We start from the raw sequence: 25134 nt of genomic DNA on the forward strand, positions 1-25134 counted from the left end.
TAGAGGAAGATGACAGAAGTTGCAGATGGAATAAATGTTACATCTTCTCTTGGCGGGCCTTTCTTTCCTTCACAGTCATCTCTGCACATTTTGGGTAGGTATTGACGTTGTGTTTCTCCCCCAAACACATCACACACTCAAGGTGTGGGTCCATAATGGACATTGTTCGATTGCAAACGGGACACTTTTTAAAACCCATAGCCATTTTGTATCGACAGCCGTCGATGACAAAAGAGAAATCTTGAGAGAAAAATTTTGTTTTACTCAGAGAGTAAATGAGACACAGATTTACTCACCAGCCGGTGCAAAACTGAGAGAGATCCCGTGTGGGAGAAATATACTGAGAAAAAATATGACTTTTAGTCAGACAAATTTGTGAGTAAACTCACAAAGGCTCCTAATCTGCGATGCCTACAGCAGCGCGGAAAAACGAAGACTGAAGAGAGACCTCTGTGGCAGAGAATATCATAGCATGCTGGGCATGCTCAGTGGCCTCACAGGGCCAGTCAAAAGTTTCTAGAAACTTTGACAGAAAGTTTTCCCGCAATAGGGCTTCGCCAGTGACGTCACCCATATTTATTTTTATTTATTTATTTATTAAAGGCTTTTATATACCGACTTTCTTGATACAAATCAAATCAACTCGATTTACATCGAACTAAGCAGTAACTATAACCAACCAGTCAACCAAAAACAATTTAGAGGAGCATAAAGTTACATATGTGAGGACTAGCATCCTGCTTGTCCTGGGATAAAGGTTATACTCGCAATGTTCCATTTAAACCGATATGATGTGTAAACGGTTATTGGTATATAAAAACCACTAAATAAATAAATAAAATAAATCATACTATGAACAACTGAACGAGGTATTGAGGATAATGCAGAGAGAGGGTTGGTGATGGACTGTGCCTACACCAGTAGAATTAGCCTTTGCAAAGGGTTTGACAAGCGTAAAGTGTGCTCAATATTGTATAGGGCAATTATTCAGACTTATCTGGACCGCAATCCCATTTTGAAGGTGGAGAGGATTTGTTAGAACCAAAGGTGTGGAGGACAATTTGGCATAAAGCACATAGGTCCTCCTTGTGTGTGAAAAGGGCGGAATTAATAGTAAGACATAATGCGGAGCTACAGATATCCCATGATCTGTTGTAAGTTTTCTAACACAGCCTCTCCCTTGTGTTGGCGTGGGTGTGAGCAAGATGGCTCCTATATGCATGTACAGTGGGGGTGCCTCTATATTCATGAGGGTGGGGTGAATAACTGAGCAAATTGCAAACGACAAATGACAAACCTGTCAGATCTCTAAGATCTTCACAATTGAATTTATTAGAAATTCCTACAGTCCGTCAGGCACGACTCTTTAATACGAGAGAAACTTCTTTTTCCATCACGGCTCCAGTTCAATGGAACCTCATCCCTTTTGAAATCCGTGTGCTGGAAGATGTTAAAAAATTCAAGATGGCATTTAAGAGCTATTTGCTTACTCGTGCATTTAATATTGTATAATTACAATGTGAATGTTTTACAATATTACTGTGAACTCATGGAGTGTTAATTGTTGAATCCCCCTGTTAAATCTACTTCAGGAATGTCATTTAGTGAATTTTTAGGGATAAGTCCCTAATGTTAGATTGGAATAATTTGATATTGTTTCTATGAAACCTATATATATGAGTGTAATATTTATGTTTTTGTTTTTATTATTATTATGTATGTTTATCATGTATATCGCCTAGGCCTTCTAGTGTTAGGCGATTAATAAATTTTATTAAATGAAAATGAAATGAAATGTTTGTTATCCTTGACACCTGGGTTATATCTTTTGAGATTATGGGATAACCAGTCACTTGGCAAATTTCAGAAACTATTGATACAGCAGCTGCTGCATGCCACACATTTTTCAACTGCTCTGAAATGGAAATCGGTACCAACTTTGGAAAACTGGCGAACTAAGGTCCATTCGGTTGCTATAATTGAAAAGTTAACTTATATGTTAAAAGATAACGTGGTGTAGTCGACAAGATTTGGGACTTATATTGGAAATTCTATTATTCTGTGTAACTGGAGGAGGGTAAAACCATTATGTACTTCACTCCAAATTGTTGGAGGACTGTGTAATGTTAGGGTGGCTATGCTTGTATTCTGGTCATAAATCTACGTACGTACACCTCTGTTGCTATTTAATGAATAAACTCTACAGACAGAGAACTCGGCAAAATTATAATGCCCATAAATAAATATATCACAATTTTTTATTGAAAACTAAATTTCACATATTATATTAGAACCAACATGCGCTAAAGACATCACAGAATTAAAACCATCAACGACACATACTTACTAAATAATCACGCATACCATTACATTCATACCATGTGTCCCTCATTATCTCTAAAACTCAATACATAAAACATATCTATGCACCATCACCAACCAATGTTGACATGCCCAACATGTAGCATATATAACATACAATTCACTTCTATATGGTAGATACCTATAATAATTTAACTGACATCAATGTTATAAAATAATGAGCTGTTACTGTATTTTTATACAGCCCAACGAGATACCCGTTTCGCCCGTGTTATTGGGCTTCTTCAGGGGAAAGATGGATGTCCTTAAATAGCACCTTTATGCTAACATCTTCATGTTATTAACTCCTCCATGTATATGTTTGTCAACTTTTTTGTCATTGATTGTCATATGTAATCAAGTTACACATTGCACATGAATAGGTATTGCACATGAATAGGTATTGTATGTTTATTTTTTCATAGGGTACAGAGACCGGATTCATGTGCAATGTGTAACTTGATTACATATGACATCTTTACATATTAAAGATGTCATATTACATATGACATCTTTACCTACTAACACCTTAACCCTACCACCTTCCCGTACTAACACCCCCTCCACTGGACCTACTCCCACACCCTCTAAGGACTTACAAACCCCACACCTAACCTCTAGCACATAATATGACACATAGCTCTACCGTTTCCCATCTTCTCACCTCAATTTCTTATTTACTACATGCTATACAGTTTTGTATATAACCTATGTATATGTCAATAATATAACCTATGTCAATTTGCCAATGTATATAGATGTCAATAATATAACCTATGTATACGTCAATAATCTCTCGACCCCTGTACATATTACTCCTCTTGTACCTGTACATATTACTCCTTTTGTACCTGTTTTCACCCACCCACCCACCCTCCCCCCCGCCCCCTCCCCTGTCTCGACCACCCCTACCCCTCTTTCCACAAGTTTGCTAGTTTTTGCTCTGTTTTCTGAGCTATGTTAAACACTGTTCCTTGTAAAGGCTTTGCCTATATATCCATTGTTGTAAGTTATCTGTAAACCGGCACGATGTGCAAACGGTTGCCGGTATATAAAATTAAATAAATAAATAAAATAAAAATAATGCGTGATTATTTAGTAAGTATGCGTCGTTGATGGTTTTAATTCTGTGATGTCTTTAGCACATGTTGGTTCTAATATAATATGTGAAATTTAGTTTTCAATAAAAAATTGTGATATATTTATTTATGGGCATTATAATTTTGCCGAGTTCTCTGTCTGTAGAGTTTATTTATGCTTGTATTCTGGCATTTACTTAAATAAAAAGTTAGCAAAAAAAATTATTAAAAGTTCCACTTTACTAGTTTCTTTTATATATGACCTAGATCTAAGTTTCATTATGAAAAAATAATTCCTTCATATGAATGAGAATTTATTGGGAGGGATAGTATGAATTTATCCAGATTTGGCCAAAGCAATGCATAAAAGAAAGAAGGGTTTTTTAGGTATGCGCCAAGAAGTTTTAGCTTTGGGCGCTTCCTTCCTTCTTAGATCTCCCTGCAGGTGTATTGAAAAGTTAAACGTAGATTCTTTTGTATTTTTTCTTCCTGAGCAGCTTAGGTTGTTTATTGATGGAAGGATTAGAAGTTTGCCATAACATCTTTAGAGCTTTGAGTAGATACGTCTATATAATTTAATTTAGACTGGGTTTATGCTCTATGTTAATGCCTTTTCCTCTTTTCTTATTGTTCTTTTCTCCTAGTATATCCTTCTCCTCCCCTCAATTTTTTTGTTGAATGTTGTCAGATTGTTTATATATTGAATGATTTATACATATTTCTAAATTATTATCACTCATGATGTTTCTGTGTAAAGCTTGTGCTTTGTTATTATAATGAAAATTTGAAAAATAAAATAAAAACTTACAAAAACGACTGAAAATCCTCACTTAAAGACACTGAAAGGGGGAAAAAAAAAAAAAGAGACAGCCTCACAATGAACGATTCCTGCGCCTGTTCTGGAAGAAAAACCCCAGTAAAAATAGGAGTGAAGATTTCCAACCGGCGAGCCCTGCGGAAAATCAGAGAGATTGAGGGTCCCTTGTGCGGACTTGTGGTATTATGCCAGCTTGCACATGCCCAAGTAGGGCACAGTCAAAGTTCTAGAAACTTTGACATAAAAGTTTCAGATCAGGCTCCATCGGATAATGACACTCATTTGCAAAGATTGCCATACAGCTTGTCCTCAAAGAATTTCAGAAAGATGATATATAAATTGCAAAAATAAATAAAATACCATCAGGCCGATGCAATAAGAGGTACGGGAGAGCCAGCGCTCCAAGTCGAACGCTGGCTCTCCCGACGTGCGCCCAGGCACCTCTCCTGGGCATGCAATTTTGTATTCAAATGAGGGTGGGCACTAATAATGAGGCGGCAGCTGTCAGCGGGTCTGACAACCGACACTTAATTTTATCGACGGTTTTCAAACACGCTGACAGCCATGGGTTTGGAAAACAGATGCTGGAAATTGGGTGTCTGTTTTTTTAACCCGCCGACTGGCGGGCACATTTTTTGTGTGTGTGTGTGTGGGGGGGGGGGGGGGGGGGGGTTTGGTACCTCTGATTTAATATCACTATGATATTAAGTCAGAGGGTGTATGGAAAAGCAGTTTTTTCTGCTTTTCTGTACACTTTTCCCAGTGCTTTCAAAGTTAGCGCCTGCCCTTGGGCAGGCAATTTCTGAGAGTAAAATGTGCGGCCAGTATTCCGGGGCGAATAACTAATAGGCTCACCAACATGCATTTGCATGTGATGATCACTATTAGTTTTGGGGGGCTTGGCCACACGTTATCCATGCGCTATTACCCCTTACATTATAGGAGTAATAATAGCGGGTCTAAAACGCGTGGCCAAACGGGGGCTAAACAGTGTGCTCGGCCGAGCACACCGTTCTGTATCGACCTGCATGTTTGGACAAGTTCCTGGAAGAAAAGTCCATAAACTATTAATCAGATAGACTTGAGGAAAGCTATTGCTTATCCCTGGGCATAATAGTAGCATGGAATCTATCTACTATTTGAAATCCTGCCAGGTATTTGTGACATGGATCGGCTATTATTGAAAATAGGATACTGGGCTTAATGGACGCTTAATCTGACCTGGTATGGTGGTTATGTTTTATACATTGCCTAATCAAGTTCCCAGTGGGCCCTACATGAGTGTTGATATGTGGTTACCTATCTTTTTCTGTGCTTCTATGGGACCACAATTGCAGAATCAGTAGCAAATATATTTCACGGCAGTTAAAGCATATGCATGCATGCGTGCATGCTCGCGCCATACTTCAGAGCAGAGTTAAAGAGCATTCATTATCACAGCCATATTGTCACGACTTCTCCAGAATTTTTACAAGGAAGCATGCTGCATAGCAGCAGTAGCTGTGTGATCTGAATGCACATAAAAGCAGCTCCGTCTCCATCATGCAGGATGCCATCTCTACCCCTGCTGTCATCTAAGGCAGTGGTTCTCAACCTTTTTTGGCCGGGACACACCTGACAGATGGTTCTCACATGCATGACACACTGAACATGTGACTTTCACATAGCAAAATGTAAATATACATTCTGCATCCTCAGGAACCCCCTCGACCCCCAAAAATGGGTGCAGAGCAGAACTAGGGCATTACCCTACAACTCACCATACAAAAAAAGATATTCTGGTTCTGATGGCATCTCAGTAAAAGCAAAACAAACTCTCTTTACTGGCAGGCACAATACCCCTCCGTATGAAAAGACAGTAATTTACCACTACAAATATTTAACCAGGCCCTAAACACTAATACACCTCCTATTAGGAAAGAGCAAGCCAAGCTGCTATAGATAGATACCCACTTAGAAATAATTGTAAAACTATACTAATAAATGTTACAATACAGCTGATAAACAGAATAACATCCAACAATTTAAAACTCATAAAAATTATTAAAAATTGTCCAAATATCAATAAAATATTTCAAAACAGCAGGCAATTCACATAATACCCAATAACTTAATTTTGAATCAAGGGGCTCTCTGTTTTCAATAAGGAGGCCTCACAAAAGCCGTCCAGTACATCACTAATTTAATTACAATACAGTTTGAAAAGACTCACCTGGCTACCAACATGTCTGCTTGGGAAGGAGACACTGCTAAATCCTGAAGGCTCTGTCTGAGATAATTATCTGTTAAAAAGTGATTTAAAAATTTAAAGTAAACAAACATCTACAACATTTCATTTTAATCATGAAGCACTGCAAAAGGTTGAACAGAATGTGGGGGGCATTGGAAGCAGTTGATTAATGAGTGGTGGAAATGAGCAAATGACCAAGGATAAGAAAAAGGAAGTTGTTGGGGGTCACTCACCTCTCCTGACTTCTGACCCAAAATGGACAACAGCTGCAGGGAAGAGATTAGCCTAGATTAGAGAGATAAAAAGATGAAACTTAGACATAGAGCACTTTTTGCACATGGATAAGTAGGGACCTCACAAATTTGAGCAACTATTCCACTCACTCCACCAAAACCAGATTCACAAATGATCTAAAGCAGTAATTCTCAATCCTCTCCTGGAGGCACACCTATCCAGTCAGGTTTTCAGGATATCCACAATGAATATGTATAAGATTTCCATATAAAGAAGGTAGTGCATGAAAATTTCTTTCATGCATATTCATTATGGTTATCTTGAAAACCAGCCCTGTTGGTGGCTCCTGAAGACCGGATTTGGTCACCCCTGATTCAGAGGCTGGAATGGTTTCCCTTATGGAAAAAGGCTAAATAGGTTAGGGCTCTTCAGCTTGGGAAAGAGACAGCTCAAAGGAGATATGACAACATTTTATAAAATCGTGAGTGGGGTGGAATGTGTAAAATAAAGGACAGTTATTTACCTTTTCAAAAATAATACTAAAATAAGGAAACACACCATTAAACTACCAACCAGTAGATTTAAAACAAATTGTAGAAAGCACTTTTTTACTCAATACACAATCAAGCTGTGAAATCTTGCCAGAGGATGTAGTCAAGGCTACTAGTATAGTTGGGTTTAAGTTCCTGGAGGAAAAGTCCATAAAATGTTATTATCCAAGTAAACTACAAAAAGCCATCACTATCCCCTGGACTGAATAACAGGAACTAGATCTACTTTTTAGGATCTGCCTGGTCCTTGTGACCCAGACTAGTCACTGTTTGAGACAGGATGCTAGTGTCAGTGGACCTTGGTCTAACCCAGCATAACATTTCTTAAGTTTTTTGGTTTTGAAGAATAATTTAGACATTTAAAATAAGTGGCAGATACCTGACAGATGAGATTTAATGCAGAGTGCAGGATGGATAATGCATTTGGGACACAAAAAAAACATAGTGCAATATACTCTCAATGGGACAATGCTTGTTAACACTAATCAAGAAAAGGACTTGGGGCTATTACATGATGAACTGGGAATGAATGTGCAAAGCCAAGCAGCAGTCTCTGTCATTAAACTTGAAAGGCAGAAGATATCATCCTTCTAGCATACAAGTCATGTCAGACCATACTCTGAGTGTAGGGCTTAGTTCTGGGCCCCCATTCTCAAACGTTTTGAGTGATAATAGACACTGGAGATTACGATGATATAGCTACACACTGGGATAACGTAACTCGATACAGATCAGGCGGCAGCCTCTGGGAACATGTAAACATACAGACAAGGCGACAGTCAGTCTCCAGAAACGTGTAAACATGTATTGGGACCTGCCAGCTAAAAGAGAAGCAGCAGGAAACAATATTTGAGAGGCTTCTCAATGTCTGCACTCAGAGCATTGCGCAAGGTTGCATGCCATCTCAGCGGACTACAACAAAGTCATTAAAAAGTACCAGACACAGTCAAGAAACCTCAGTGAAAATACTCTCCAGCCCTTTGATGTTTACACTGAATTAATCTAACGAGATCCAACTATTTAGGAAATGGACAGCTGAAGAGATTCCCCCTCCCCCACAAATACACACAAGTCCCCTTTAAACACTGCATTTCTTTCATGCCCGTTCCAAGTAAGAAAATGAGGTTTTTGTAGCTGTTAGTGTTGGAATTTTTTAATAACCTCCCTCTCTCGTTTCCCTCCCACCCAATTATCATGGTGAATAATTAACATTCTGAAGAAGATAACTAAGCCCAGCATCTCAGAGCTCAAAGATCCTTAGTTCAAAGACCTGCCTTTTCTGTTCATTCCCCTGGTGCCCCGTCAATCAGGCTCTGGGCATTCACTTCAAAGCCCTGAGAGGGAATGGCCCAAGGATCAAAGAAAATTCATGGCAGAGCATGTGAGCAATGCACAGTAAGGGGAGGGGGGAGAGAGAAGAGGAAATAGAAGGGAACAAAAGAGGGGAGGGAGGAGAGAGAAGGAAGAGCAAAGGAAAACTATCCCTATACACACAACCTTTAGTTCTTCAGTACTCAGTTAGCCCAGAGACCAACTGTTAATGAATATTCAGGATAAGCAGCCTCAATCCCCCTCCCATCTCTGAGGGAGAAAGATCCCAATCTTTTGGAATCCGTAGAGCGAACACGGCCACCCAAAAACCATGCCTGACTTCTCAGCAAACACAAACTTACTGCATTCTTTCCTGGCAACAGGAAAGGAAAATATGGTGTTGGTATGATGGCGACAGGAAATAAAAGCCCAAGCTTTCAAGCAAATACAGAGCACAGAACATTTCTCTTTGGCTTCACTCTATGGCGTCATCAGCACTGATAACAGATCTGCTTCTGGTTAAGAAAGCCAAAGTGTTCTTGCTGCAGAGAGTGTACCCCAGGGGCCAGAGATCACAGCATTCATGAAAAAACACACCATCTGCCAGAAAAGGCCTTTCCCAAACTTTCTGCCAGCCTTTTTTTTTTTTAACATATTAAAAAGAAAATCTATAAATATTTATAAGGCAATGTGTTCTTAAGGTTGCTTTGAAGATGTGAGAGTTGGAATCATGTCTGTTTCTCTCTAGCTCTCTCCTTCCCAGCCAGACCTCACCCTAAACCCAATGTCTCTGGCCTACACATGCCTCCTGCCTTTGCCCTAGTCCAGTGTAGCAGCTTCTGGTCTCCATATTCCTCCTGCCAGTCCCTACTCCTGGTACTGCCCTAGTCCAGTGCAGCAGATTCTAGCCTGTATATCCCTTATACAGAAATCTGGAAACAAGGCCAACAGCTTCATAGTTGCATTACAAGTCAGCATCTGGAATTAGGAGGCTCTTAAAGGGCAAGTCCCACAGCAGAAGGAGGCAAAGAAGATAAATCAGCTCTTACACTTCTGTGTCATGGTAAACTTATCAGGGAAGATCCAAACAATCCCCAAACTATATCAAGCAGGTATCTGGCAGAGGAGATGAAGCTTCAAGAATAAGGAATCAAGGGCACACAAAGTGCCAAAGTGTGAAGGGGTTGTAGTTTAAAAGGAGTTTGGACAAGATTCTGGAGGAAAAATCCATACACCATTAGTAACCAGGTAGACTTGGGAAAGCTACTATTTATCCCTGGGAATGAGCAACAAGAAACAGATCTACTCTTTCGGATCTTCCAAGTGCTTTTAACCTAGATTGGCCACTGTCAGAGAAAAGATGCTGGGTGTCATGGACAGCCAGCTGGGTCTGAGAATTCCTCTTACAGGAGCAGTGCAGGACTTTATGGCAGAGTAAAGCAAGCTCTTCTTCCTGGCCACCTCCCCTTGGATTGAGCCCACAGATTCTCATGGCTGGCAGGACTTTCTTGGTATGGTACATGGCATGCCACAGTCTGGCCAGGTCGGAGTCCAAGCACAGTCAGGGCAGGTAAAGATTAGGCAAGGTCAAAAGTCCATTCCAAGTCAGCAACAAGAAGACAGTCTGAAGAGGCTGAGGGGAAGGGAAAATAAGGCAAGGCAGGAGCAGGAGAGGCAAGGGAGGAACAGGGTAGCACACCTAGATGAGAAATGGGTAAAACAGGTACAGAGCAGGACTTGCAGAGGCTAGGTAAGCCATTGGGAGGCCCAGACAAGACAAGGACCAGACAGGGAGAACAAGTAGACATAAGCCAGAGCAGAACTGGAACAGGATACAGGGCAAGGAACATACAAGAGAAGCCACTAGGAGACCCTAGGAATGCAGGAGGGCCACTGAGAGGCCCAGACTGGTCAGGACATGGATGGAACAGGGCAAGGTAAACAGATACCTTGCCCTGTTCCATCTTTAGTCCAAAGATCCTGTTCCATCTTTAGTCCAAAGGACTAAAGACAATCGAGGTAAATCTAAGATAGATGACAAACAAAATTACCTAACCAGGTCACATGGCAACGCAAGATAAAGGCCACGAGGCAAGGCAAGAAAGCCAAGGAAGCCACAGGACAAGGCAAGGAGACCACAGGACAAGGTAAGGCAAGAAGGCTACAAGGGCCACACAGTAACAAGACAAGGTGAGCCAAAGTAAGGAACCAAGGTGACTTGAGGCAGCCCAAAGTTGTGGAAGAGGCAGGTGCCAATCAAGGAGTGGCTATAGCGGGAGAGAGCATGGATCAGTGAGGATCTCTGCTGGCGGGGGGGCGGAGAGAGATGTCTAGCAGCCAGGATCATTACTCTGGGCTTGACAAGCATTTGGTCTGATTCAACAATATATTCTTATATTCTTCAGCAACATATTCTTCTATTGTTAATATATTCTTAAGGTTGTGTAAGTGTATCTTCACTACCTCGATAACAATGGTATTTTTTTTTTTTTAGAAAAAGGTACTGGCCTGGGCCTCCATCTTCCATTCCATCTGCAATGGAGAAAAGGAACCAAGTTCAAAAAGGTTCCAGGTTGGTGACCTGGCAGAAAATCAGACACTATTCACAGCCCTTTCAACAATAAGCAACTACATTAAAAACCTTATCCCTATAACTGAAGGTTTTCTGGCATTTCATCTCGTAACCTCTGGAACAATAGACGGATATAGAATAACTGAAGACCCAACCTTCAGCCAAAAGCTGTTGGATATTATCTCAGTTACTGCAAAGCACACAGAGCTCCTGGGTGTGGATCTATTTCCAAAGAGGACATTTTATACCACTGGTAACAAAGTCCAGAGAAGTTTCTCTATGTAAAGAATGGCAGCCTCACTTCCAGTCATCAAAACTTCATAAATGAACAGATGAGAATATGCATCTCTCTCCCTCAAAGGATGATCAAAAGCACAACAGGAGCTCTCCTACTAGTGTTGAACAATCTCTCATAATGTATATGTACCTCAGCAGATTTTATTTCCCTGATCATTCTGTCAATAAAACACAAACCATGAGTGTGCAACAGCAGGAGCAACCATCCAACAGCTACTGCATGTCCCTGTTCCATGGCTACTGTGTAGGGGCTCATGAGGCCCATCTCAGCTATACTACCCAAATTACTTTTCATGGCATGAAACCAAGAGGAAAAAGCTCTTGAGAATTTCCTCTTTGCTTTTTTAAATAACTTAAGACAGTTCTACTGAGGAGAGACTCTTTGGGTAATAACCCCTAAGAGGAATAATTCATGGGCTCTATAAGGTTTATACCCTCTCTCTTCTGACAAACCCAATTCCTCACTCTTTCCTTCTCCGTGTCAGCATCCAATAGTGCAGGGGTGAGCAAACTTTTGAGTCATAGCCCCCCCCCCCCCCCTTCATTCATGCAATTTGTTTGGGCCCCTCACCTCCCAGAGACTCCGCACATAGTTAGACGTAGAGACAAAGTTACCCCATACCCAGACTAACACAGCGATACAAGACAAACCCCACACACAGAATCAGACACCCTCAGAAAGACAGAAACCCAGTGCCCAACAGAAACAGAGACCTATCACACCTAGATAAAAAAACAGACACACATACCAGACACAGACACATCGAGAGGCAGAGACACTAGTTTTCTCTCTAGTTTTGTATTTTTCTCACAGGCTGATGCAATATAAAGCGCAAAAGAATGTGCATCCAAACCGGGCGCACATTTTTTCAACACACGCACATCCTCCTCTCCTGGGTGCCCAATGCAATACCCAAATGAGCTGCTGCGCTAAATGGGACACACAATGGATAATTTGTGCATCCCTCACACATTGATTTGGGCACCCAGGAGAAATGGCTGGGCGTCCACAATAGTTTGGCCAAAGTTCCCTCCCCATCCCCAGCAGGGCTGTACCCAATTGATCCTTTTCACTGACACTTGTCAGTGAAAAGGACCAATCCACTTTCACAACAGCCTTCTGAAAAGGGATTGATCCTTTCACTGACATGTGACAGTGAATAGACCAATCAGTCAGTCAGTTAAGGAGTGAATATTAAGTGCCTGATCCTTATATTAATTTATTCACTTCTTCATTTACCCCGCTACAGCCCCGAGACCCCTGTCAGCACCTCGCCCCAAGGAGGCTGCTTCTCATGCTACTCCAGTCTAAACAGCAGCAGGCAGCTTTTAGCTCAGCGACTGTGGCGAGACTTCCTGCTCCAGCCACCGGCTTTACCATCTCTCTCAAACTTGAAATTCAGGGGCCGATCTCTTCTTCTTCGAGCTAAGCTGCAGCCTCTCCCTCTCCCTGGTGAGGGTTGCTTGATTTTAAACAATCACTAATGCACCCAGCTCTGGGCTGGCATTAACTTTTCTGCAATTAGAAAAGATGTGTTAGCCAAGCAGCTATTTTCTACTTCGGGGGGTAATAACTGACAGGCTCATCTACATGGTATTTACATCTGATGAGCGCAATTATCTGCACGCCTGTTTGGATGCGTTTTGAACACGATAATCCCATTATTGCATTTGGAGTTATTCTAGCTAGTCCAAAATGCATATCTAACTGAGGGTTAAGTTGTGTGAAATGCTAGACACACTATATTGCATTGGCCTGTGAGTTTGTTTATCTTTATTTTGACATTTTTAATTTATTTTTTTGCCATCATTCTCCTTTCCCCTTCTCCTCATTCTCTCTGGCCTCTTTGCCTATTCTCCTTCCCTTCCTCACCACTTCTTTTTTCCTGGACTGGCAACAATCATGACCTCTCTCCCTGGGTAGAGACCCAGCAGCAGCAGAAACTCTTCGCAGCCTGAGGCCTGAGAGTGGTATCTCTTCCTGGGTTGTGCCAGAGTAAGCAGCTCCCTGCCCAGGCCTGCCCCAGCTAGCTGCTTCTGTCTCCAGCCCATCAAAACAGATGCATGGCTAAGATGTAGCATACCTGCAATGATGTCACTATGCTCTTGCATTTCGCTCCCTCCTAAACTTACCCTGTCTCCAAGGTATCGAGACTTGATACTGTAGCCATTTTTTTGTCTTTCCTGATTGGGCAACCAACATGCTCCCCCCCACCCCCCTTCAATATCGTTCACCCCCTCCAGTTTGCTCACCCCTGCGATAGTGCCACCTGCCATGCTTCTCTTTGAGCTCAGGAGAAGCCACAGAAAAGCATCCAGCAGTAACAGGGCTGCCAAGAAGTCTGAAGTCAGAGCAACGAGTTCCTGCACCCATTTCTCCTCACAGCAGAAGAAACTCTCTCTTCAGGATCTGCCAGTCATGCAAAGTACCTCATACAATGAAGTCTAACTCCAGCCTGTGATTGTGCCTTAACCAAGATTAATGCTAGAAGCAGGGATTAAAAGCATCACCCAGCAATAGTTAAGACTAAACTAGGACAACAGCCAAAGATGAAATGGAAGCACTGTGGCCTTTGTAAATCGGAATGTCTAATTAAATTGCCCAAACTGCAACAACAAATAAACACTGCAGGCAATATGCAAATCTTTCCCCCTCTTTTTCCTTTCAGAATATTTGCTAAAAAAAAAAAACCAAAAAAAAAACTTTATAAATGCACTGAAACCCTCTCAGAATCCCACGTGCATTAGACAAGCTCTCACACTTATCTTTGCTTGTGCCTTTGCATCCTATCACTTATGAAAGACTTCAACAGTCTCAAAAGCTAGTCAATCAGCTCAAATTCTTTCAAGATCTGATGCCTTATCATATCCCATTTCCCTCCTTCCATTCTTCTAACATATTAATCAAACATGCCTACAAGCTATAAAGCATTCTTCAACTATTTTTTGCCACTAGCTCCTACCACCCATCACCTACAGCTGCCATTGTTTCCAACCCCACCCCAACAGCACCTTGAGCCCCTCCATCTACAGCTGCCTCACCCTCCTGAATCATAAACACACGTACAGCATCTAGAACACGTTGTACACCACTATCCACCTGGTACAGGGCCCTGCAATCTGCAGCTTTTGGAGTAGAAAAGATGCTCTGCTAACCCCTTCCCTCCCATTATTTTTATGCTAGCAACTACTCTCCTTGAAGCACATGTTGCTGACACTCTTGGGCTGCAGATGGAACTCCCACAAGATTAAGCATGGTTTAACCTGCAGCCCTAAAATTCCAGTCTGCAGCCCCTTTTTACCCAACACCACATGTGTCGCAGGGGGCAGCAATCAAAGGTGCAGCTGCTAGCCTGCCTGCTGGTGACTGGGAAGAATAGATAATTACAGCAGAAAGCCCCCCCCCCCCCTCCATCAGCTGGCACCAGTAGGGTTGGGGGGGGGGGAAAGATGAAAGGGGACTGCCGATCTTACCTTTAGAGGAATGTCACATGGGGTAGGGGTGAGTGAGGAAAGGAGTGCTGTGGTTGTTTGGAGGATGTGCGAAGAAAAGTGCTGAGGCTAGAGATGCTGGGCTGTTTTATTAAAGTTAAAAAAAAAAAAAGTTCTTACTGTGAGAAGCACTTTATTTCACCATATGTTATATATCTATTAGTGTTTGTATATATGCACATATTTTTTCTCTTGCACATCAGGTGTACTTTATATTAGTTTGTCTTATGTTATTTATCTATTAGTGTTTGTTTATATGAATATGGGGACTACAATTTTCAAAGCTATTTATGCAGATAAAAAGTGTTTTATCCACTTTAACCAGCCATCTGAAAACTACCCTCCCCTCAATGCATCTAAAACTACATATATTCTTCCACAGCATGCAGACGTTTAGCCACACAGGGGGCAGTTAGGTAGGGGGAGGAAAATAAGCATATATTATATTTTCAAATTATATTTTTCAAATCCGTGTGCTTTATTTCCCAAGAAAAAAAAGTATCCACAGAAAAAAACTTGTACAAAGATTCAAAGTGAAAATGTGTGCACTTTCCCTTTCAAAATCTGTGCAAAGTTCATAGGTGAAAAGTGCCCATAAAGACTGACACAATGTGAACAGTTTGAAAACTGCCCCCATATGCATGCATGATGTATGTGTGGGGGAGTATTAATAAGAGTCATGCAGCTCTGATATATTCACGCCTGCATCATATATGTGCATGTATTAATATTTATAAGGTTTATGCGGCTGATATATGCACACATGTATCATAAGTACGTGGGAGTGTATTAATATTCATAGGGCTGATGCAGCTCTGATATATGTGCGCATACATCATGTATGGGCATGGAGTGTATCAATATTCATAGGTGTGATGTAGCTCTGAAAATAAATTGGTCAAAGACAAAAAACGCCTGAGAATCCAGACCTAATATGTCTTCTTTAGCTGGAAAAAAAATCTAGATAAAGAAAAGGTAATGAAGAAATGAATGATGTCTCTGGTACAAACTTAAGAACATAAGAACATGCCATACTGGGTCAGACCAAGGGTCCATCAAGCCCAGCATCCTGTTTCAAACAGTGGCCAATCCAGGCCATAAGAACCTGGCAAGTACCCAAACATTAAGTCTATTCCATGTTACTGTTGCTAGTAATAGCAGTGGCTACTTTCTAAGTCAACTTAATTAATAGCAGGTAATGGACTTCTCCTCCAAGAACTTATCCAATCCTTTTTTTTTTTGGTAAATAATTTTATTGGAACAGTCATAAGATCAGTAACAAGAACAAGAACAATAAGAAACACATGGTAACTAGTAATGGAGAAAAATCACCAGAGTACATATTCGATACATAGGCAATCAGAATCTCCACGTTTTCAAGACAGCAAAATACAGAGTGTTCCGTACAGCGGACTGTCTCCCGTTTTTATTTTTCTGTTACCCTGTCACTACCCCCCACCCCCCCCCCCACCCCACTCTAATTCCACTGGCATCTGCGATTAACAGATAAAGTCATATGCACACATATGATAAAAAGACACGTCACCCATATCTAGTAAGTACAAAATTAAGTATATGAAGCGCTGGCCATAGGGTAGCAAAAGAGTACACAACCCTAACATGGTAGTAGTCCTGAATCTTCTGAGGGCAGGAGAACAATATATGCTTGCCATAAAAGGCGCACCTTTGTAAGTTTTGCTGGAGAAATAGATTTCGCCATCAGCAGTTCCATGTGCATAAGTTTATGAAATTTGGCCCTCCACACCTGATGGTACGCTGGAATTGGTTGTATCCATTGTGTCAAAATCGCATCCCGGGCTATGAGAATGATCTTCCGGAAAAACCATTTTTTATGGCCAATAAGTAAAGGGTCCGTCACTCTGGAGAACCCAAATAGCCAAAGGAGAGGGTCCAAAGGAAGAGAGATACCCCACATGGAATGAGCCAGCGTCTGTAACGTAGACCAAAAGACCTGCACCAAAGGACATAATCAAAAACAGTGGTAAAAATCTGGATACCCAATTTTACATCTCATGCAAAGTTTGTCCTTGGTAAGTCCCATATAATAGGCTTGACATTGGGAATAAAAGGCTTGGTGCAAAAACTTATAAGCTTGATCTCGGAGTATGACATTCGCCACCGTGCTAGGTATAGAAAGAAAACAGTCTTGCAAATCCTTAGGAAGGATATCTTGGGGTAAACTCTTATTCCATTGCATGACAACCTTATCCAGATTCTGTTGTTGAGGCAACTTCGTGAAGGCCAGATAATATTGCGATGCGGACTGGCGTTTCCCATCCTCCCCCACAAGAAACTCCTGTATTTTGTAGCCTTGGAGGAAAGCCGGATTCGCCTTCTGCTCTTCTAACATAAAATGTCTGAGCTGTAAATAACCGTAAAAGTCATTTTTGGGAATATCAAACTGAACCATTAGGTCCTGGAAGCTGCAGATCTGATATTGATTATTCTGCTGAGTAAGTAATTGAAGCATACTGTTCAAGCCTTTGGACGACCACTGCCTAAATATCAGTTGCGTCATGCCTGGAGGAAACAGTTGATATCCCCGAATAGGTAGACAAGATGACGATCCCCCAGGCACCTGAAGTTTCTTACAAAGGGAAGTCCAAAGCTGACGTATTGGTCGCACTACCACACTGCCACTTATGATTTTAGGAAGTAGAGAGTCTGATAGATGCAAAGTGGCACCAGGAGCATGGGGCGACAACCACGCTATGTAGTGTTCTAGTGGGGTGTAGAACGACGTATGACATATCCAGTCTCGGAGATGGCGTGCTAAACAAGCATGATTGTAGCGTTCAAGGTCTGGGCAGTTTAGACCCCCCTGGCCTTTAGGTAACATTAACATTTTAAGAGGTATACGGGCCTTCTTGCCAGACCAGAGATATTGTTGCAATCCCCTGTTGATATCTTTAATGTCCTGCTTCCTTAGCCAAACCGGTAGCATATGAAATAAGTACAACCATTTCGAAATTTCCATCATTTTAACCAATAGGAGTTTCCCTGAAAGGGACAGGGGCAAATCCCGCCAGGCCATAAGGTTTTTAAGCATTTTCTGCTTCATAGGAATAACATTTAACCCATACAACTGGCCAGGGGAGGCAGAGATGTGAATTCCTAAATACTTTAACGAGGTGGTAACCCACTTTAAAGGAAAAACCCCAGTCCAGGTGGATTTTAAGGTCCCCAATATATCCAGGGCCTCAGATTTCTCCACATTAATTTTTAACCCCGCAAATTCCCCGAACAGGGCTTGGAGATGTAAAACCTGGGGGAGGGAGACAGCCGGGTTGCACAGAAAGACTAACATGTCATCAGCAAAAGCCGCGACTTTGAACAACCCTTGCTTGAAGTGCAGACCTTGAATAAACGGAGATTCTGCCAATTTCCTTAACAGGGGATCCAAGGACAATATATATAAGATAGGGGACAATGGGCATCCTTGCCGCACTCCGCGGGCAATACCAAACGCTTCAGATACAGTATCATTCGCCACAATATGTGACAGCGGCTGCTTATATAAGATTGAAATCGCTTGGATAAGCTGGTTGGGGAACCCAAAGCGTCGAAGGACGGAAAACATGTATTCCCAGGAGACCCTGTCAAAGGCCTTTTCTGAATCGAACCCCACAGCCAGGGATTCAATATTATAATATTGTGAGGTTTCTATAGCAGAAAGCAATCTGATGACATGGCCCCCAGCATTTCGGCCCCCCACAAAGCCCGCCTGGTAAGGGGAGATTATAGAAGGCAAAACAGAGTTTATTCGTAGCGCCAGAATCCTAGCATACAATTTCAAATCGCAATTTAAAAGCGATATGGGGCGGTAGGATGACGCTAACATGGCGTCTTTCCCCGGTTTAGGTAATACAGTAATATACGCTGTGTTAAATTGTGGAGGAAAACTGTTCGTTTTACAGGCCTGATTATAAAAAGCCGCTAAGGGGTCTACCAGGGAGGTGCTGAGAATTTTATAGTATTCTAGGGTGAACCCATCTGGCCCCGGAGATTTGTGAATCTTCCCCGTCTGAATAACCCCACGGACCTCGCCAGCCGTTATGGGCCGACTAAGAAAATCCCATTTGTCCTCCGGTACCTGAGGCAGTTTGAGGTCTTTGAAAAACGCCTCTTCCTCAGCCTTTCCCCCTGGCCTGTCTTCGGTATACAATGCTTCATAGAACTTACACAAAACTGCACAGATATCCTTACTAGAGGTGACAGAATGGCCCAGATGATTCTTAAGACCCCCTATAAATGTCTTCCTCCGTTTTATCGCCACCATACGGGCCAGTAGTTTACTCGATTTATTCCCATAGTGAAAAAAAAATTGATCTGAGGCCTTTAATGATTTTTGCGCCCGAAGGTGAAGATGTGAATTTAAGGCGAGAAGGCATGCCTTATAGGCGTCCTTATGAGACTGAGAGGGGGAAAGCGCTAATAATCGCTGCGCAGCTTGTAATTGCGAATCCAAGTGCAAAATTTTAGCATTTAACTTTTTCCGCTGCGCAACAGAGTAAGCAATCACTTCCCCTCGGAGAACTGCCTTGCTCGTTTCCCAGAACAGAGCGGGATTACTTCTATGCTGTTCATTATCCTGTGCAAAACACTCCCACTTCTGTTGGAGATGAACTTGGAAGTCCTTATCTGTATATAAAGACCCAGGGAAGCGCCACGGCTTTTGTCCCCCCTTAACGGTTGAAAGCCAAAGATCTACCCACACCGGTGCGTGATCTGCAATCACAATAGACTCAATATGCGCGGTATCTACCCTATCAAACAGAGATCTGGAGATTAAAATATAATCGATCCTGGACAGGGTAGCATGCGCCCTAGAGACGTGTGTGTATTCCCTATCGACAGGGTGTAGCAGCCGCCAAGCATCCAGTAAGCCTAGACGCGAGGAAAACTGACAGACCCCAGAATCTGTATTTTTTTAAAAACTTTTAGGAAGGTGAGATTTATCCAAGTCCGCTTGAAATACACTGTTAAAATCACCAGAGAGAAGAAGATCACCCTGGGCATTAGTTAATAATAAGTTGACCACTTTGGTGACAAAAAGAGGATCGGGCACATTCGGGGCATACAGAGTACCAATAGTTACCATTTTACCCGCTAAGGTACCAATAACAATGATGAACCGACCCTCTGGGTCTTTCACTTCTTTTACAAGGGTAAAGGGCACATTTCTGTTAACTAATAAAGCCACACCACCCTTTTTTCCTTTTGCTTCGGAGAAATAACAGGCCGCGGCCCACTCCCTGCAGAGCTTCCTACTCTCCGCTATATTTAAGTGGGTTTCCTGAAGACAGGCAATCCCCACCTTTAATCTTTTCAGGTGCTGGAAGATTTGTTTTCTCTTAATAGGGGTGCCCAGACCGTCGACATTCCAGGAAATTATCCTGCACTTACTACCCATTACTGCCAATAAGACCCATATACCAAGGCATCTTGCCAAAATGCTGAAGGGTAAGCTCCCAGCCTAACTCACCCTCCCAAACCGGTGCGTGGGCTCGCCAAGTCGAAGAGGCCCATACACCAACACACCAGCGAGAAAAAGAATATGGATGATACAAAAACATATACCAAGCAAGTGATACCAGTGCCCTCCCCCCCCCCCCCACCCCCTCCCCCCTATCCCCTATAACATAATACCCACCCAGACACATAGGTCAGGGTAGTGGAGTCAAACATGAGTGCTCGGTCTCCCAGGACTCCCCCTCCTCCTCCAGAAGGTATACCACCGCTGTATGAAACTGTTATTCAAGAGGTTGTATTCAAGGAATCCAGAAATTTTGTAGCTTCCTCGACGGTCGCACATGTACACCATTTCCCTTCATGATTGATTCGCAGCTTTGCTGGGAATTGCATTGTGAAACGCAGGTTTTTCTCAATTAACTTGCCACACACCGGTGCAAACGCCCTTCGTAGTGCTGCCACTTTAGCTGAATAATCCGGCGCTAGACGGACATTCGCGCCCTGAAACTGCAACGAATCTCTTTTCCTCGCAGCTTGCATAATCAGTTGCTTGTGATGAAAATTGAGAATCTTCATTATGACCACCCTGGGTCGCGACTGGTCCGAGCCCCTGGCTCCCATGCGATGCGCCCGCTCAATATCAAGCACCCCTTCCAACTCCGGCAGGCCTAAAGCCTCCGGCAGCCATTTTAGAAGAGAAGGCCGAAGTAAATGTTCATCTACAGTTTCAGGGAACCCCAAGCATCTGATATTAGACCGGCGAGCCCTATTTTCTAGGTCATCAGTCTTAGTAATCTGTTCTTGAAGTAGCTGCTCGAGTGTACTCACTTTCCCCTGTAAAGCAGTGTAATCGTCCTCCAGCGCGGACGTCCTCTCCTCCACGTGGCTGAGCCACGGAGCAAAGTCAGTTAGGACCTCACGGAGAGCCCCAATTTGATCCGATATTCCCATGAATTTGCAGTCCAAAGCCGCTAAGACCGCATCCTTTATTTCTGTTACGGTCAATGTCGGCGCTGCGGTAGTCGGCGAGAGTCCTTCCATCCCTTTTTCCGCCGCCGCGGGCACCATCTTGGGATCCAGCCCTCTGCTTTTGTCTTTTTCGCGTTTTGCCAGTTTAGGAGGCATTGGTGATGGCGATTTTGACATGAAGGAGGTAATCGACATAGGCGACGAGTATCAGATCTTAGAAGCGGCGTAAAGGCAAAATTGAGCGGTTAATGGAGGAGAAGAGGAGCCTGGTCGACCGGAGCGGGGTCAGAGACGTCCGATCCCGTTCACCACATCACGTGACTCCATCCAATCCTTTTTTAAACACAGCTACACCAACTGCACGAACTTTCTCAGATTAGTTTTAAATGTGCCACATGCTAACTTCATGGAGTTCCCCCTAGTCTTTCTATTACCCGAAAGAGTAAATAACTGTTTCACATTAACCCGTTCTAGACCTCTCATGATTTTAAACACCTCTATCATATCCCCCCCTCAGCCGTCTCTTCTCCAAGCTGAAACTTGGGGGGGTTATTTTCCAACTCGCGTTGTCTATCAAGCTAGGTTGAGGGAACATTGTACAAATGTCATCTTTGTGTGAGTTTCCTCACTCCGAAGGATATCAAATCTTCACAAGAGCATACTGTTCTGTTCGTACGTCTCACTCTGCATGTCAAAGTGGCCCCAAACCCCTACACTACTACCTAAACCTCAAGTTACTAGGTGGGCCTCCTATGGAGCTTTAAATAGCTAACTACTCCAAGGGCCTTATAGATTGTCTTGCGCTCTCTCTCGGCCGCACGTTTTACTTTCAGTATTCCAGGTGAATAACTAGTGTGATTAGCGCTATTAGTTTCGGGGTGGTTGGCCACGGTTTTTCCAAGTGCTATTACCCCTTACAATATAATAATAGCGCGTCTAAAACGTGCGGCCAAACAGGGTCTAAACGGTGCACTTGGCCAAGCACACTGTTCTGTATCAATCTGTTTAAGAATAATAAAGAAGAAAAACACAACACCATTGCTAATAAAAAGATGGGTGCCAAGCAATAATTCTGCATAATGCATGAGGAAAGAAAAGATAAAAAAATCACCAAGAAAATGTGGCAGAAAGATACATAAATTGTTCTCAGTTTTATTAGGCACCACTAGCCTGACTAAAAAGAATTTCCAAGAGCACCTAGATGGAATGCTTGTATATACTGAATCCTATGAACTCCAGAAGCACGCTGTCTTTGGCACAATGTAAGTATTAAGAAGAACATTAGCAGTAAATCTGAGATTGAAATCATACCCAGCATACCCTGCTTTACGGGTGAGGTTTATGCCTGTTATGGAATTAGTTGCACATACCATTTGGAGGCACTACCCTGAGGCAGAAATCATTATAAAAAATTAGTCTGAAGACATGGAAAAACTGAGTTCAAAGGGAGGTGAAAATACTCATTTTCTGTTATTAATTACAGCATCATAAGTGTCTTTGTAGAGGAAAATACACTTTTGCTCAAAAAGAATTAATGCTTTGAAAACAAACTCACTTCTATGCAAATGAAGAAGAAATGCAGAGGGCACTGCTCTGATTCCTGAGAGAGGCAAGAGGAAGAGGCAGCAGAAAACTGTTAATCTGAGAGTGGGAAAAGACATCATTACTCCATCCTTACCTTCTTGATACCAGCAAAGCCAAGTCTCTGCTGCCTCATCCTGTCAGTATGTTCCAGTCTTTCTTGCCTCCTCACTCCTGAACATCAGGGTCTCTGCTGCATCCCTGTTCTGGCATAGCCAGGACTTACCTTACTTACCCCCCACCCCAAGGACTCAGAGAATACCAAATTACTGAAAGAACGGCAAGATGATTTCCCAGGAAGATCTGATCCCTTACATATCTAAACTAATCTATTAGCAAGTCTCATGACAGACAGGCAATCCTGAGAGTGGAACAGGGGAGAATGCCTATAAAGCAAAGTCAGATTTAGGCAGAGGCAATATGACTGAGTGCCTAGGGCGTCAAATTCTGAAGATGCCCAAAACCTGGGATGACTCCTGCTGCTCATTGATTTCTAAGGGCAAAATCCATTACCCCCCAGTCTTCTGCCTATGTATGCCCTAAACTTAAATCCAGCCCTGCAATAAAGTAGTGTGACCCTTACCTGGAAGAAAGTATCACTCTCATTCTGCAGTACAGTCCTGGGTGGGGTAATGACTGCAAAGAAAGAGTCCCAGTGAGACCACAAGAAAATAGTTGCTCATTAAAACTAAACTACAGAAACATTATGTTCTAGCATATGTACACCAGGGTCAGGAAGGTCCCATTTAAGTTTGCCATAGTAACCATATCATGGCACCTCCTGCAATGACCAGAGGAATATAAACATTACCAAACTGGATTAGACAAGAATATAAGATATGCCACACTGGGTCAGACCAAGGGTTCATCAAGCCCAGTATCCTGTTTCCCACAGTGGCCAATTCAAGTTACAGGTACCTGGCAAGTACCCAAACATTAAAAAGATCTCAAGTTACTACTGCTTATTAATTAATAGCAGTTTATGGATTTTTCCTCTAGAAACTTATCAAAACTTTTTTTTTAACCCAGTTATACTAACTGCTGTAACCAAATCCTCTGGCAATGAATTATAGAGCTTAACTATGCACTGAGTGAAAAAGAGTTTTCTTCAATTTGTTTTAAATGACCTACTTGTTAACTTCATGGAGTGCCCCCTAGTCCTTCTATTATCTGAGAGAGTAAATAATCGATTTACACTAACCTGTTCAAGTCCTTTCATGATTTTGTAGACCTCTATCATAGCCCCCCCTCCACCCCCCCCCCCCCCCAAGTCATCTCTTCTCCAAACTGAACAGCCCTAACTTCTTTAGCCTTTCCTCACAGGGGAGCCTGTCCATGCCCCTTATTTTGGCTGCCCTTCTCTGCACTTCCTCCAGTGCAACTATATTTTAGAGATGCGGCGACCAGAAATGCACACAGAATTCAAGGTGTACTCTCACCATGCAGTAATACAGAGGCATTATGACATCCACCATTTTATTTGCCATTCCCTTCCTAACATTGTTTGCTTTTTTGACTGGCACAGCACACTGAGCTGAGGATTTCAATGTGTTATCCACTATGACGCCTAGATCTCTTTCCTGGGTGATGACTCCTAAGATAGAATCTAATATTGTGTAACCACAGCAAGTGTTGTTTTTCCCTATATGCATCATCTTGCACTTGTACACATTAAATTTCATCTGCCATTTGGAAGCCCAAGGATGTTAAGTGAGACAAAGGTCTGCCTCACTTAACATCCTGTTCCTGACAGCAACAGACAGCAGGTGCTTAGAGAAAGGGTGGAACAAGGCATGTGCAGATTGGTCCATCCTATCAGACCCTTCCAATTTTAAATCATGGCTAAGGGCTGCACGGAACCAAAGGTAATACCCCTCACTTTTATAAGGACAATACCATGCATGCATAAGAATTATGTGAAATATATAATCAGAAAAATGCTGAATGCTGCCTAACCCTCACACTGCTTTTGTGCTGTTCTCCATACCTTCATGCTCTCTGCGCTTCACCTAAATTCACCTGCACATTTCCATCTCTCATTCCCTATGATTCTTAGCCTCATAGATTATTCTATCCAAGCTACCTATTCACCCACACACCTCCACATCTTTCAATCTTGTTCCTTTTATCTACCTTACATCTTGTAT

The 25134-nt window shown here is 42.4% G+C and overlaps 1 protein-coding gene across 3 annotated transcripts in view; it reads right to left on the minus strand.

The window, feature by feature from the left end:
* Positions 1-25134, minus strand: part of ASPSCR1 (ASPSCR1 tether for SLC2A4, UBX domain containing) — a 249279-nt gene that overhangs the window by 40750 nt on the left and 183395 nt on the right. For all 3 annotated transcript variants that reach the window (XM_029599053.1, XM_029599052.1, XM_029599054.1), the window contains 3 exons: positions 23571-23623; positions 6721-6772; positions 6470-6539 (listed from right to left, as the gene is read on the minus strand). In XM_029599053.1, the coding sequence (XP_029454913.1) occupies positions 6470-6539; positions 6721-6772; positions 23571-23623 (175 nt within the window). The remainder of the gene's footprint in view (positions 1-6469; positions 6540-6720; positions 6773-23570; positions 23624-25134) is intronic.

The sequence above is a fragment of the Rhinatrema bivittatum genome, chromosome 4, assembly GCF_901001135.1.
Source record: "Rhinatrema bivittatum chromosome 4, aRhiBiv1.1, whole genome shotgun sequence".
Classification (NCBI taxonomy): domain Eukaryota; kingdom Metazoa; phylum Chordata; class Amphibia; order Gymnophiona; family Rhinatrematidae; genus Rhinatrema; species Rhinatrema bivittatum.